Genomic DNA, 14,770 nt, shown 5'->3' with positions numbered 1-14,770 from the left:
CTGATGTCATACATGATGTCAGATATGGGGCAGGTAAGGATAGGGCATGGCCAGAATGGCCGTGGCAGGGCATGCAAAACCCCCTGCACAGCACTTCCCAAGCATCCAACAACTAGCTGATTGTTGGGCACTTGGGAATCACTGCACTAAACATGTGGCAAGCCCTATGCTCAGCACTTGGGAAGTGCTAAGCACAGGGCTTGCAAAATGCTTTGTGCAGCGCTTCCCAAATGCTGAACCACCAGCTGATTGTTGGGTGTTTTGCAAGCCCTGTGCTTGACTCTCGGGAAGTGCTAAGAGGAGAGCTTGCAAAGCACTTTGCACACTACTTCCCAAAAGCATCAGCTGGTTGTTGGTTGGCTGGGAAGTAAGGGTGGACAAATCTGTCAATTTTGGTTTCTCTCAATTTCTCACTTTTTCAATCTTTTAATTTTAATCTCAAGCATAATTTCAATCACTTCACATTTCTACAGCAATTTAAAAAATCCTCATGAAAATTCATTAGCATTTTAGTGTGAATTTCTCTTAATTGTGATTATAGTTTTGACTAATATGCACATTTGCAAGCAATTTTCCCTTATTTGATGTATTTTTGTATGATAATTTAAATAAAATATGCATTTCTATGTACACTTTCCCTTAATATATGCATTTTTGTACACATTGTTTGGTTTGGGAACTGCATCACTAAAGTGCCAATTTCGAAGGACAGCTGTGTTTCAGAAGGATGAAGTAAGTCGTTTCTAATTAACATGCAGACAAAATCAAATTTATCTCCCATCTCAGGTGGGAAGCCTTGTGCGCAGGGCTAAGCAAACCCTTTGAACTATCTTCCCCCACCCAACCCTATGGGCCAACCTTGACAGGTGTCAATCACCTGAAGTCAGTACTGCATCAAATGATTGACAGATGGGCAATCTCGCCCACCTGTCCAAGTTGATTTGTACGGGTGGAGTATAATAAAGAACTGGAGTGCCAGGCCAAAAAATTCACCATCCCTAGGTTAATGAGTAGGAGTGAGCCCTCTTCACCATCCTTCTACTGGCTCACTACGGGTTGCTTTGGAACTTGTAGTGTTTGGTGGGGTAAGACAGGCTTCTGTTGCAGTTGTGTGTGTGTGTGTGTGGGGAGAATGGTAAGTGGAAGGGTTAAGCACCCTCTTCCAGCACACCACTTCTTTGTTTCAAATTGCACCCTCCCAACACCACTTTGCAACAGAAATGTGTGGCTAAGATTTATGAGCTCAATTGTCTAACAATATTCAATGTTAAGTCCCTGTAAGAGCCTTTTTTTACAGGGGAAGCGGCACTGGCCTACAAATGCATTTAAATATCATGAAATGAATGAAAGCAATTCATTCCTACTCAGAATCACTACATTCACCACCTCCATGCTGCTAAGATGCACCTTTTCTTGTTGCCTCTTTAGAAATTATGAAACGGGTAGATTATTCTCAAAACGACTTCAAAGACACCCTGCTTCAGCTGTTGTTTCAGTCCCAACTGAAGCTTCCAATGCAATAGCCTTCCTATGATGTGTTGGGGGATCATCCTGATTATATGGATAAGGTACTGGCAGCTCTACACAGGACCATATGCCCCCTTGATCCCTGTCCCTCTTGGCTTGTTATATCTAGCAGAGCAGGTTTGACTGGTTAACATTTCAGTGCATGAGAGGGTGGTCCCTGCTGCCTTGAAAGAGGCAGTGGTGCAACCCGTCTTAAAGAAGCTGGCTCTCTGGATCTGTTGGACTGGACTAACTAACGACTAGCCACAGACTCCCCCCTTTTAGGTAAGGTGATGGAGAGGGTTATGGCAGGGCAACTACAGGCATTCTTAGATGTCAGAGGTTATTATACAGCCACGAGAGTGGCTGTATACTATAACCAGTGTGGATTTTTCACATTCTGCAATGTTAAATTGAAAATACCCCCATGCCATTCTGATGCTTCCCATAAGCTCATTTCAAAACAAAACCTTACAAAACATAGAGTCCTGAACTCAGAAACACTTGCTTAACAACCCGCTCAATTTTCATGGCAATACACAAAACAGTCAGAGAGAATAGAGAGTTCAAAGTCTGAAAAGGCTGGGGGGACCCAGAGCCCTTTTGGACTTGTTTCTGTCCAAAAAGTACATGTTACCAAATTCTTCCAAGCTACACAGGAAGTGGATTGGATTGTGAAAGACCAACCCAAATGGTGTTTGCATTTTTACAAATTTATAGGGCAGTACGATATCTCAGAGAGGAGGTCAGATCTCCTGCTCCCCTGGTGCATTCACTATAGCTGCCCAATTTCCCTGCTTTTTAAAGTTTGATAGAAATATCTGTGGGCTATAGGTACGTTCTTAAACTGCAAGGTTTTTTGCCTACTAGTGAATCTAGATCCAGACCAAGCTACGATCAGATCTGGTCATTAGCCTGGTCACCATGATGGATGACCTTTATCAAGAATGAGACAAGGGGAATACAACTTTGCTTCTTCTTCTCTCTGACGTTTGATATCATTGACCATGGTACCCTCCTGAATTGGCTCTGTGGGATGGGTATCTGGGACAGTGTCTTAAAATGTTTCCAATTCTACCTACAGGGCTGTGTCCAGAGAACAGTGTTGAGAGAGTGCTCTTTGGCCCCCTGACAATTATGCTATGGAGTGCCACAAGGCACAATTTTATTCCCAATGCTATTTAACTTTTACATGAAGCTGTGCAAGTGTTCATTAGGAGATCTGGGGTAAGATGCCTTCAGTATCCTTATGACACTCAGCTGTATTTCTTCATAAGATCTGTATCAAGAGAGGATATGCAGGCCCTGGACTGGTGACTGAATGCAGTGGTGTACTGGACGAGGGAAAATATACTGAGTTTGAACCTTGGCAAGGCAGGGATCTATGAGTGAGTGGTCCTTATGTCTAAACATTTGGCCAATTGCCTGCCCTGGGTGGGGTTGCACTTCCTCTGAAAAATCAGGTATGTAGCTTGAGGGTGCTTCTGGGTCCAGCTTTGTCACTGGAGGTCCAGGTAGCTTTGGTGGCTTGGAGTGCCTTTTACCAGCTTTGGGTGGTACAACCACTATGACCATTCCTGGACTGGGATTTATTTATGCCTTTATTCATTCATTCATTCATTCATTCATTCAATTTATATCCTGCCTTTCCTCCTGAAGGAGCCCAGGGTGGGATAGTTTGACACCAGTAGTTGAGGCATTGGTAACTTCCAAAATTGGATTACTTATGTGAGACTTCCCTTGGGGTTGATCTGGAAACTGCAGTTAGCTCAGCATGATTGCTGACAGGAGAGAGATCTTGCCAGCATATTACATCTGTGCTCAAAGATCTGCACTGGCTGCCAGTTTGTTACCAGGTTAAATTCAAACGTTTACAATAGGTCTATAAAGCCTGAATGGGTTGGGACCAATTTACTTGAGGGGTCATCTTGCCTTATACCTGCCTATTTGACCACTTTGATTTATGGACTTTGCACTTTTACAAGTGCCATCTAATGTTTGCTCCACATTTGTGAGCAGCTGCTCTTTTAGGATGGGCAGCACCAATGCTTTGGAACTTCCTGCTTATTTATATCAGACAGGTGCCTTTGTTATATTGTTTTAGACTTCTGCTAAAATACTTTCTATTTCAGCAAGTGTATTCAGATCGTTTTTTTTAAGGTTTTGCTTATTTTATCTATATTTTATTGATAAATTATATGTATACTAGTTTTTCTAACAGTTTTGTGGATTTTATCTGTGTTTTATCAATAATTTTATTATGTACGGCGCTTAGAGTTTTGTGATTAAGCCATCTATAAATCTTTCTAAATAATAAAATAAACTTGCTTTGAAATTTTTAAGTCCTGCTATGATCCTCAATCATAGGGCTACACATACCATACTCCGTCATTGGCAGCAGTACCAGTCTCACCCTTGCTACATCACAGGAGTTCCTCATTTCCCACTTTTTAACCCATCCTGCTAGCTACTGATGCGAGCAACAGACAGGTATGGGTCAACTCACAGGAGGACTCCTCTAGCAATACAATAAGGCTCAGATGCTTCATGAGGAAATACAGGATCAGGACAAAGTAAGGCATCGCTGCTGGTCCCAGGCACTCCATCCTCCTGGATTTGGGAACTGAAAGACCAAGGAAAAGTATGGGTGCATGGAGGATAAGTTGAAAGCAATCACAATTTGTGTCACTGCACAGCATCAGTGCTGATCATGGGCACGTCTGTTAAGCCTTAGCTTCCAATTGCCTGGCTTTGGAACTTGAGTCAACATCAGATAACTTTGACTCTAATCTTAAACCAGCTGGTTTTTTGATCATTGAATTTCTCAGGTTTTTGAAAAGAAAATGTATTAGGATTCTGTTAAACATGAAAGTAGTTTCTTTCTAAGTATTAATTGTTCTCAGTGATACATCCACTTCCATTCACACTCCAAACTTTATGCTGCACTGCATCCTGTTGTAAAGGATACATGTAGCAGACTGAAATGCAATTTAGTGTTACAGCATGAAGAGAAACAAAGTTAGGCTTACAGCCTAACAATATATGTGTGTGTTAAGTGCCTTCAAGTGACTTATGGAGACCCTATGAATTGGCGACCTCCAATAGCATCTGTTGTAAACCACCCTGTTCAGATCTTGTAAGTTCAGGTTTGTGGCTTACTTTATGAAATCAATCCATCTCTTGTTTGCTCTTCCTCTTTTTCTACTCCCTTCTGATTTTCCCAGCATTATTGGCTTTTCTAGTGAATCAGGTCTTCTCATGATGTGTCCAAACAGTTCTGGTTTAATTTGTTCTAACACCCAAGTATTTGTCTTTTTCACATTCCATGGTATCCGCAAAACTCTCCTCCAACACATTTCAAATGAGTTGATTTTTCTCTTTTCCATCTTTTTCACTGTCCAACTTTCACATCCATACACAGAGACCGGGAATACCATGGTCTGAATGATCCGGACTTTGGTGTTCGATGACACATCTTTGCATTTGAGGATCTTTTCTAGTTCTGTCACAGCTGCCCTCCCCAGTCCTAGCCTTCTGATTTCTTGACTGTTGTCTCCATTTTGGTTAATGACTGCACCAAGGTATTGATAATCCTTGACAAGTTCAATGTCCTCATTATCAACTTTGAAGTTACATAAATCTTCTGTTGTCATTACTTTAGTGTTTTTGACGTTCAGCTGTAGTCCTGCTTTTATGCTTTCCTCTTTAACTTTCATCAGCATTCGTTTAAGATCAGTATGGTATTGTCTGCATTTCTTAAATTATTGATATTTCTCCCTCCAATTTTCACATCTCCGTCTTGGTCCAATCCCACTTGCTGTGTGATGTGTTCTGCATATAGATTAAACAAGTAGGGTGATAGAATACACCCCTGTCTCACACCCTTTCCGATGGGGAACCAATCGGTTTCTCCATAGTCTGTCCTTACAGTAGCCTCTTGTCCAGAGTATAGGTTGCGCATCAGGACAATCAGATGCTGTGGCACCCCCATTTCTTTTTCTAACAATATTTATTTTAAACTGTTAACACCATGACATTTCATGTTTTAAAGTAAAAAAAGAAATGAAAAGGAAGACTTCAAATCCAGTTGGCTGCTGTGAAAACAGGATGCTGGACTAGATGGGCCACTGGCCTGATCCAGCAGGCTCTTCTTCTGTTCTTTTGTTCTTAAATCTCATTATGTTCACTAGTGTGGCAAATATAAGCCAGATCTGGGAGCCATCTCAAAAACCTAGGAGCCAGAACCAATAATTTACTGACATATAGTGCCCTCAGAATCATGGGCTCTCTCTCACATACAGGATAGGTTAAAAAAAATCAAGACCCCATTTTTACACAGTCTCTTCCACTGCTAATCAGTGCTCAGAATTCTTACATGTATTAGAGCTGTGTATACACCATACACTTGAAGTACCTTTCTTCCCATTCCCCCAAAATCCTGGGAATTTTGTAGTTCGTTATGGGTGTTGGGAATTGTAATTCTGTGAGGGGTAAACTACAGTTCCCAAGATTCTTTGGAGGAAGTTATGTGCTTTAAATGTATGATGTGCATGCAATCTAAGGCTGGCATGGAAATGATACAATAGCCCTGCAGTATTTCCAGCTTATAGAATGACTCCTTTAAAAAACAAATGTTTGCACAAATGTGTTCAAATGAATAGATATGGCCCTCTGTCTTCAAAAAAGTTTACTTCTGAGTAAGCCTGAACAGAATTGCACTATACTTTATTCTTTTATTTTCCTACCCTCTCTTGATCAGTGATCTGTCTGGCAGACTTGCTCTCTTAGCCTCAAAATTACCTCACACTTCAGTTGTCACGTCATTTCTACCTCTTGCCTAACATGACACTGGGCATGCTTGGCTTTTATAACAAGCAGTTCCCACTGATCTGCAGGGACTGGGGCAATTTACACCTAATTTTTTAAAAAAACCACTGGTCTAATCTCAATGAGATTTAGGCTATTTGCTGGCTGGTCAGCACAAAAATGAAGAAATAAAAATAAATCCCAGCTTTCTATCTTCTGTCTCCTGGCCCCCAGGGCTTGGCAAAAGCTAACCTTTTTGGTCATATGGGCATATTTGGAAATGTAAAAAACTCATAGACAACAACACAAATGGCTACTGTAGTTGGGCCTATCTCATCAGAAAATGATAACCAAGAGGAGGCCACCCTCCAGTTCCCCTCCAATCAATTCTTGTTTAATTAATTCTTGATCCACTCATTTGCCCTCGGCTACCAATCGCCCCACCCAGCGGATCATCACAGATACACCCATGGATGCCTTTACCTCCAAGGACCCTTTCTCTCCCAGAGATAGAGACTGTGATGATGTATTCCTGTGAAACATATGCTATGTGTTTAATCCATCGAATAGACAAAATGCTACACCGCACCGCATCTTCACTTTGGACATGAGCAATATGGTACTAAAGTGCAAAAATAGCAGTCACTATCTCTCCACATAATCTACCTTACTGGTTCACTGTGAAATTGAAGACTGGAAGAGGATCATTGGTACCCTGGGCAAGTTCATTGTGGGACAGGGTGTGTGGGATTCATTGTAGGGTGGGCTTCAGTGTGAGGCAGTGTGTGTGTATGTTTCAGTCTCAGGTGGTCTATTTGTGACGGGAGTATGGTGTGAGGTAAGGTGCGTGTGTGTATCAGTGTGTGTGCATGGTTTTCTAGTATGGGGCAGGATGTGACTGGCGAAGTCAATGTGAGGCAGAGTGTAGGGGTCAGTGTGGGACAGGGGTTGTGTGAGCTGGGTGTTTGGGGGCTTGCAGTGTGGAGTGGGTTCATAGGTTTTTGGTGTGGGGTACATGCATGGTTATGGAGTGTGGTCCACTCTAGTGGTTTGACCATTTGAGTGGTTAAATACATGGCATGTGTTTCCCTCAGTCACTATCTCTCCAGATGGCCTACCTCATAGGGCTGATGCAATATTCAGTACTGGAAGAGAATCACCACCCTCAGTAGTTGTCACCAGAATTATAAAGAAATATATGAGATGCTTTCTTAATTTGAGGAAAGGAGACCAGAGACAATTTGCAACACTTTGAAACTTGCTGTATGTTGGCAATTTTAACTAGGTTGGTTTGAAAGTTGGCACTTTTATAGATCTCATAATGTAGATCACATATTCCAAATTTCAAGTTATTAGCCAAACAGATACAATCTTTGTAAGCTAGAGAATGTTGAGGTTTATAATGATGGGATCTCATTTTTGTTACCTTAACCGCAGGAACTAACTTTACATTAAATGCTTAGTGCAAGAAAAGTCTGACAATGTTTTTATTATGGAAATGCAACTAAAAGAGGGGCTGATTGGAGAGGAGAGACAGGTGCTTAACCATTTCCCTGCTTGTTAGTTCTCTGCTCCAAATGCCTCCCCCATCAAATCTGGGCTTGTCCTATGTGGAACCCTAGGAAGAAATGGTTTTGGGGAGCATGCAAATGGTTAAACATGCCTCCAGACATTTTCTTTTCCCACTCCCAAATATGCTTTTCCTAAAGCCATCTCATGTTTTTTTCTTATTTGCATGCATGTGACATATATGTCTCATCTAGCAACATCCCACACAAGTTTAGTGGAGAGAATGTGCACTAGGTAGAAAAGAAACTTGGCTACATTTCTTGTCAGACCTGGGAAAAGGGGGTTGTGTCTGGTAGAGTTTCAAGGTTCCCTTCAGGCTGATGGCCCCAAGGATATACAGAAAGGCTGGAGAGGGGGCCCATTTCCCAGGCGACAGGCCTATGGATATCTGCTGGTTACTGTGGTGATAGGGAATCGTGTTGCCTAGTAACACATTTTGCTGCTCTCTGCCTCTCCCTCCCTTTCTCTTCCCAGGACGTCGATATAGACGTGGTTGCCATAGTGAATGACACAGTAGGAACCATGATGGCATGTGCCTATGTGGACCCCAACTGTGAAATTGGCCTCATTGTTGGTAAGGTGGTGATTGTGGTAGTATGATTTTATTCTAGAAATTTATACTCTGCCCTTCAGTACAATTGCAAGGGTGGCTGGACCAGTCTTTTAGGGGCTAGAGATCATGCATATGATGTCCTCCAGGGGCATATATTTCCAACTTCCTCCACTCTTCTTCTTGAAACTATGGCCTTTGGGGATTTATAACCAGAATCTAGGTTGCTCCAGGCCACTGATCCCTGACAGGTAAGCCTTTCTTTGTAATGTGACATTTAGAATTGACATCTAAGTGGGCTGAATATTCTTTCTCCAGGCTTGACCCCAAGACTTTTCTTGTTTAGAGTAGGGACAAATAATGATTCAGTTCCATTCCTTTATCTCAGGTACAGGATGCAATGCTTGCTACATGGAGGAGATGAGGAATGTGGGCACTGTGGAGGGTGATGAGGGCAGAATGTGTATCAATATGGAATGGGGGGCATTTGGAGACAACGGTTGCCTTGAACACTACATAACATCTTATGACGAGAAAGTGGATGCAGCATCCCTCAATATTGGCCAGCAGAGGTGAGCCTGGGTATGTGTTATGGGAGTGGTCTGGGGTGATGCCAGGGTACTTTCTCCAGGGCCTCCATATATGGACGGATTAATGACACCAATTCCCATCTCCCTCACAGGTATGAAAAATTCATCAGTGGCATGTATTTGGGTGAGATTGTGCGTTATATTCTGCTGGATCTAGCATCGCGTAAGGTCCTCTTCAAGGGTCGATCGTTACCTGTACTTAAGACCAAAGACATCTTCCCCACCAAATTCCTAACAAACGTTGAGGAGTAAGTGTATCTCTGTTGAGCTTATGCCAGCAATCTTCCCATTTCATGTAGAATATAGGTTCAGGTGCAGCTATCAAATTCCAGAGGCCATTTCTGAACTTTGTCAAAAACTCCAAAATGCAGTGTCTGTGTGCCTTGCTTGGATATCTGTTGATCCCTCATTCTATTAAGTTCCTTGCCTTCCTTTTGCCTAGTCTTACATCTCCTTCTGATAAATTCCTTGTCCCAGATTCCACTGTAAGCATATAAACTAAATAATTTTATGGAACGTAGGCAAATGTACATGTATTGATTTTAATAATTTGTTTTGAGCACCAAATTTCAGTCTTGATGCAAAATTTTTGGTTATTTCACCCTTTCTCTGGATTTTTCTTTCTAGGAATGGGCAAACCCTATAACTGGCCACAATCAATCACACAAACTTCTGTTGGGAACAATAGGTTATTTCAGAATGAATGTAGTCACTTCCAGACAACCTGTTTATAAATTATTCGTCTTGATTTGTTTGCACAAAGATTGCAGGGAGGTTAGATGACAACAGCATTCATTTTAATTACAGTAGGGCCCCACTCATACGGCAGGTTAGGTTCCAGATCCCCGCTGGAAAGCGAAAACCGCTGAAAAGCAGATCAACTGTAGTGCGGGGGTCTGGAACCTAACCCGCTGATCGTACCAGAGGAGGAGAAGATCAGATCTTCCCCTCCTTGGGCTCAATCAGCTCCAGCAGGAGTCTGATCGTGCCAGAAGAGAAGATTGGCTGTAGCAAACTACAGCTGATCTTCCCCTCCTTGGGCGCGATCAGCTGGAGTGCGGGGAGCTCCAGCCCCCCCTCCAGCTGATCACCCTGCTGGCGCCGTATCAACAGAACGCCGAAATATGGGGCCCTACTGTAGTTTGTGGAGAGGTTATACAACATTGCATCAAGCAATCATTATCCCAGACTTTCCAGTGCATTTTCCTTATAGCAAAAACACCAATATTAGGGGGGAGGAGTGTTTGTTGCACAAGAACTCCAAATCAACTTTAGTTGTACAACCTAAATTTGTGAATATGCGATTAAATCCCACCCAAAAATAGTGACAAATTAGAAATGCCTGGTTTCTAAGCAGGGGATAGCCTTTTTTTGTTTGTTAATAGAACAGATGCCAGAGCCTCTATATAGCTATTTAGTATAAGACCCAAGTGGGTCCACCACTGATTCTAATATTCTGTAAGCAGCAGCCCAGGCCACCATTTCGTATGTAACATCTTGGAAGAATACGGGTTGAATGTATCTACAGAGGATGCCCTGGTGGTAAAGGAAGTGTGCCATGTCGTGTCCTCACGTGCTGCTAAGGTGTGTGCAGCTGGAGTGGCTGCTGTTGCAGAGAAGATCCGACAGAATCTGCGCAAGTCAAAGTTGGACGTGACAGTTGGCGTGGATGGGACAGTTTACAAGATGCACCCTTAGTGAGTTAGTTTTGCTGCATTAGACTGTGAGGCGAGCAAGGCTTCGATCCAACACACTGGAAAGAGGGAAATGGAAAACATTTGGTTGCCAGTTGGATGGCAAGACTAGGATGAGCAGAGATAGCAGCAGTGGTTTTTTGATGCATGGGGAGAAACAGAGCCACTACTGATCCATATAAGCAGGGCTGGTTCTAAAGGGCAGCCAGGTGGGGCACTGGCCCGACGGCCCCTGGAGCTACAGGGGGCCCTCAGCCACCCCTCTGCTCCCCTTCCGCGATCCGCGTACCCCCCACTTGTCTGCTGTCTTTTACCATTGCCCTTAACGAAGATGGCGGCCACGGTTTCCCTAAGGGGATGACGCCTCCGCTGCCATCTTTGTTGAGAAAAGTTCTTCTCCCTCTCTCATAATACTAGAACTCATGGACATTCAAAGAAGCTGAATGTTGGAAGATTCAGGACAGACAAAAGGAAGTACTTCTTTACTCAGCGCATAGTTAAACTATGGAATTTGCTCCCACAAGATGCAGTAATGGCCACCAGCTTGGACGGCTTTAAAAGAAGATTAGACAAATTCATGGAGGACAGGGCTATCAATGGCTACTAGCCATGATGGCTGTGCTCTGCCACCCTAGTCAGAGGCAGCATGCTTCTGAAAACCAGTTGCCGGAAGCCTCAGGAGGGGAGAGTGTTCTTGCACTCGGGTCCTGCTTGCGGGCTTCCCCCAGGCACCTGGTTGGCCACTGTGAGAACAGGATGCTGGACTAGATGGGCCACTGGCCTGATCCAGCAGGCTCTTCTTATGTTCTTATGTTCTCATGATGGCACACACACGTGCTATGTGCGCACATCTCTGCCATCAACTAAGATGGCGGCAGCGGCTTCAGTACCTTAGGGAAACCGCGGCCGCCATCTTTGTTAAGGGCAATGGTAAAAGACAGCAGACAGATAGGTGGGGGGCCTGCGTGCAGACACATGCCGGGGCCCAGGGCAAGCTGATGCCCAAGGGCCCTGGCATTCCTGGAGCCGGCCCTGCGTATAAGGCTGGAGGTCCCTAGTACTTAACTGGAGAGCCAGGAAAGGGTGGTTACTGCTAAGCTGCTGTATAATGTATGGCCAGTGCATGCTTTTCTTTGGGGTACTGGGTTTTGCAGTACCTGCTTAAATAATTTGAATGTTGTACCTGTTTTGGATGAAGGAAAGAAGAGCAAACTGCAGCAACCTGTATTTCCAGGGGCTGTATTTCTGGCAGGGGAGGGTGGTATGTGGGCTGGATGTTGACTCCTCTTGCTCACCGACATTCTTCCTTTCTGTTCTCAGTTTTGCGAAAAAGCTTCAGGATACAGTGGCTCTGCTGGCTCCAAATTGCAACGTAAAATTCTTGCTGTCAGAGGATGGTTCAGGGAAGGGGGCTGCACTGATTGCTGCTGTGGCCAGCCATAAATAATCCAAACATGCACTTGACCTCCAGGAACCAGGACACCAGACCATTCTTTACAATGTTCAGATCCTGACCTACAGCCGAGCATTTCACCCTTCTTTGTGGCAGTTGTGACAAAATTGCAGGAAAAGCAAGTTATGTCAGTAGTGGTGTTCCTTCTGTCTAGCTCTCCTTACCATCTCTGATTTGCGCTCCAGCAAGGATACAATAAAACAAATTCTTGCTCCCACTTGGATTCTCAAACTATGTTTTCCAAAGAGCCAGGCCCAAAGGTAGCTCTGTCTGAGGGAGCTAAAATGGAGGTGCCTGCATAACTCTGGCCATTTCTACACCCACAAAGGTCTGAGGAGAGCTCTGCTGAGCCTTTGGACTCTAGCCAACGGCTGTCTGCCTTTCTCCAGATCTGGTGATGCTTCCATCAGCTTGGTATGAGCATAGACACAAGTCCCATGTAGCAATATATATATATTATTTATTTACATTCATGCCCGCTAAAACCCTGTGCGGGATGTTTATATGTACATAAGGCCAAGTGTAAATACTTGAATGCACTTGAATACAGAATAAAAAACGATCTTTACACAATACGGCATGGACTCGCCTGGTCCAGCACACTTCACTGCACAGATTGGACTGCCACGCACACGCACAATTCCCTTTGCATATACACTGGGCAAGGACTAAGGAGGCACAGATCCCATCATCCAGTACAGCATAGCCCACATCCCTGGGCTGCCCTCTACCTGCATCTCCTCTCCCTCCCTTGTCACCTTGGGGCTCCCAGTGTCAGCAAACCACCAACCCCTGGGCTGCCCTCTATCACAGAGTCATGGGTATCTCTTGGGCTGGAGCAAAAATATACAGAGATGGCTCTGGAAACAACTTGTACTATCCTCCACTACTTTATCTCAGCATGGAGCTTCCTGGGGGCTACAGTGGGAGAGATACAGACATCTCAGCTCCAGGACCAAGCTTATCTTTTTGTCCTGGTCACTCACAATGAGTGCTAAGCCAGCCATCTCTCTTCCCATGCTAGGGAAGAAGAGGGCCCTGCGTACATGATCAACCCTGATAGCAGAGTAACAGAATTCATTGCCAGCCTACTCCAATAGATGGGACAGGCTTCCCTTGGCCAGTCCCAGAGCTTCCATGGCAGCAGCAGGACAGGCATTCAGTAGTTTTTTTTTAACCCCATGGCTACTAGAGACTGAGCCCAGTGTGCTAACCTTCTGGTTGTATTTGGCACAAAGAACAGAGGGCATGAGGCCAGTATGCCTCAGATGGGGCACACAGGCATATTCAAAGCAGGACACGTGGGAACATTACCTCCTTCAAATGGAGATGGCCCCTGTCATCCCCCAGCAAAGGCCTGTGCTGCCCCCACCAAGCACCTTAGCACTCAGCCTCTGAAACCATGAAGAGGGAGCTGTCCTGCTTGCCCACTTCAGCCACAGCAGCAGCCAGCTGGTTGAGGTTCCCGTTGGGGAAGTGACATGCTTCCCATAAGTTCAAGATCATGGCTGTTGGGCTGGGTTTCGAAGCAAAGAAGCTGAGATGGCTGTGGAAAGAGGAGAGGAATAACAATCCAGGCCAACCCTCCAATACCGTTTCATTTACCTCCTTGCACCCACTGTAACATAGGAGAACAAAAAAAGTGACCATATTTATATCTGTTGACCCTCCGTACCAAAACCCATACTCCCACCCTGTTCATTTGTTATTGCTTAAGCGAGATTCGTCCATCCCTATAGGGCCTGTGCCAGTGTAGTGGCAGCTTGTGGCTTCTGATGTACAGTTTCACAGAGGATCCTTTTACCTGTCGAGGTGCAGCTTCTGGGCTAGTGCTCTCCAGTCAGCCCCACGAGCCCCTGGTGCATCCAAGCTGCTTATAATCTTCTGACGGATGAGGAAGGGGATTTTGAAGGCACTGGGGCCCACAAGGGCAGGGGAGCCAGCCTCGTTGTCTGGGGGCAGCCAATCCGAGAACCGTGCATCCTGGAAAGAGGATAGCAGTTATTAGGACCAATAGGGCAAATGGGAGTATTCATGGTGAGAGGAGGAGTTGGGGGAGAGGGTGCCTGTGAAGATAAGGCTGTTTCTTGTTACTTTATGTTCTCTATCAGCTTGATGCTAATTTAAGTAAATGGGAGAGGCCCCCCTGACACAGTATGATTTCCTCCCAGATATTCCCTATGAAGACAATTCTACTTGTTTGACAAGTTTAGCAAAGGTGAAGGATACCTAAAGATCACAAAGAAAATATCCTGCTTGGCAGAGAAAAAAGGAGTGAAGGGGAATGGGAATGAAAGGTTATAGGGTAGGTTCTGTGTTGTGGAGGAAAGGAGCCTTTTGTTGAAGTGAAGGACACTGATGTGCAGGGCTGGATGTACTTTACACGAAAACAAATGCACCCAAGAACAAATGAGATTCTGGGTCTTCTACAAATTATGCAAATGGAGCATAATCACTACTCAGCCACTCCTCTGCCTTCTGAGATTTCAGCACGTGCTTTCAAGCACTTGCTTCACAGCCCTAAAGTAACTAGAAATGTGCTTTTATGAAAGAAGGGTTTAGGATGTTAAATGATGCATCTGATATAACACTGTGCTGCTTC

At 44.4% G+C, this 14,770-nt stretch overlaps 2 protein-coding genes across 3 annotated transcripts in view; one reads left to right on the top strand and one right to left on the bottom strand.

The window, feature by feature from the left end:
* HK3 (hexokinase 3) overlaps positions 1 to 12,353 on the top strand; it is a 28,857-nt gene extending 16,504 nt beyond the window's left edge. Inside the window, exons 13-17 of the mRNA XM_061613409.1 lie at positions 8,356 to 8,455; positions 8,820 to 9,003; positions 9,114 to 9,269; positions 10,488 to 10,718; positions 12,036 to 12,353. Of these exons, the coding sequence (XP_061469393.1) occupies positions 8,356 to 8,455; positions 8,820 to 9,003; positions 9,114 to 9,269; positions 10,488 to 10,718; positions 12,036 to 12,162 (798 nt within the window). The 3' untranslated portion in view covers positions 12,163 to 12,353. The remainder of the gene's footprint in view (positions 1 to 8,355; positions 8,456 to 8,819; positions 9,004 to 9,113; positions 9,270 to 10,487; positions 10,719 to 12,035) is intronic.
* Positions 12,354 to 12,606: 253 nt separating this feature from the next.
* Positions 12,607 to 14,770, bottom strand: part of UNC5A (unc-5 netrin receptor A) — a 110,767-nt gene continuing 108,603 nt past the window's right edge. For both annotated transcript variants that reach the window (XM_061617564.1, XM_061617565.1), the window contains 2 exons: positions 13,973 to 14,151; positions 12,607 to 13,714 (listed from right to left, as the gene is read on the bottom strand). In XM_061617564.1, coding sequence (XP_061473548.1) covers positions 13,549 to 13,714; positions 13,973 to 14,151 — 345 coding nt within the window. In that variant the 3' untranslated portion in view covers positions 12,607 to 13,548. The remainder of the gene's footprint in view (positions 13,715 to 13,972; positions 14,152 to 14,770) is intronic.

The sequence above is a fragment of the Rhineura floridana genome, chromosome 3 (assembly GCF_030035675.1).
Source record: "Rhineura floridana isolate rRhiFlo1 chromosome 3, rRhiFlo1.hap2, whole genome shotgun sequence".
Taxonomy (NCBI): Eukaryota; Metazoa; Chordata; class Lepidosauria; order Squamata; family Rhineuridae; genus Rhineura; species Rhineura floridana.
The sequence above is the reverse complement of the archived record's forward strand: the minus strand, read 5'-3'. Positions and strand labels throughout refer to the sequence as shown.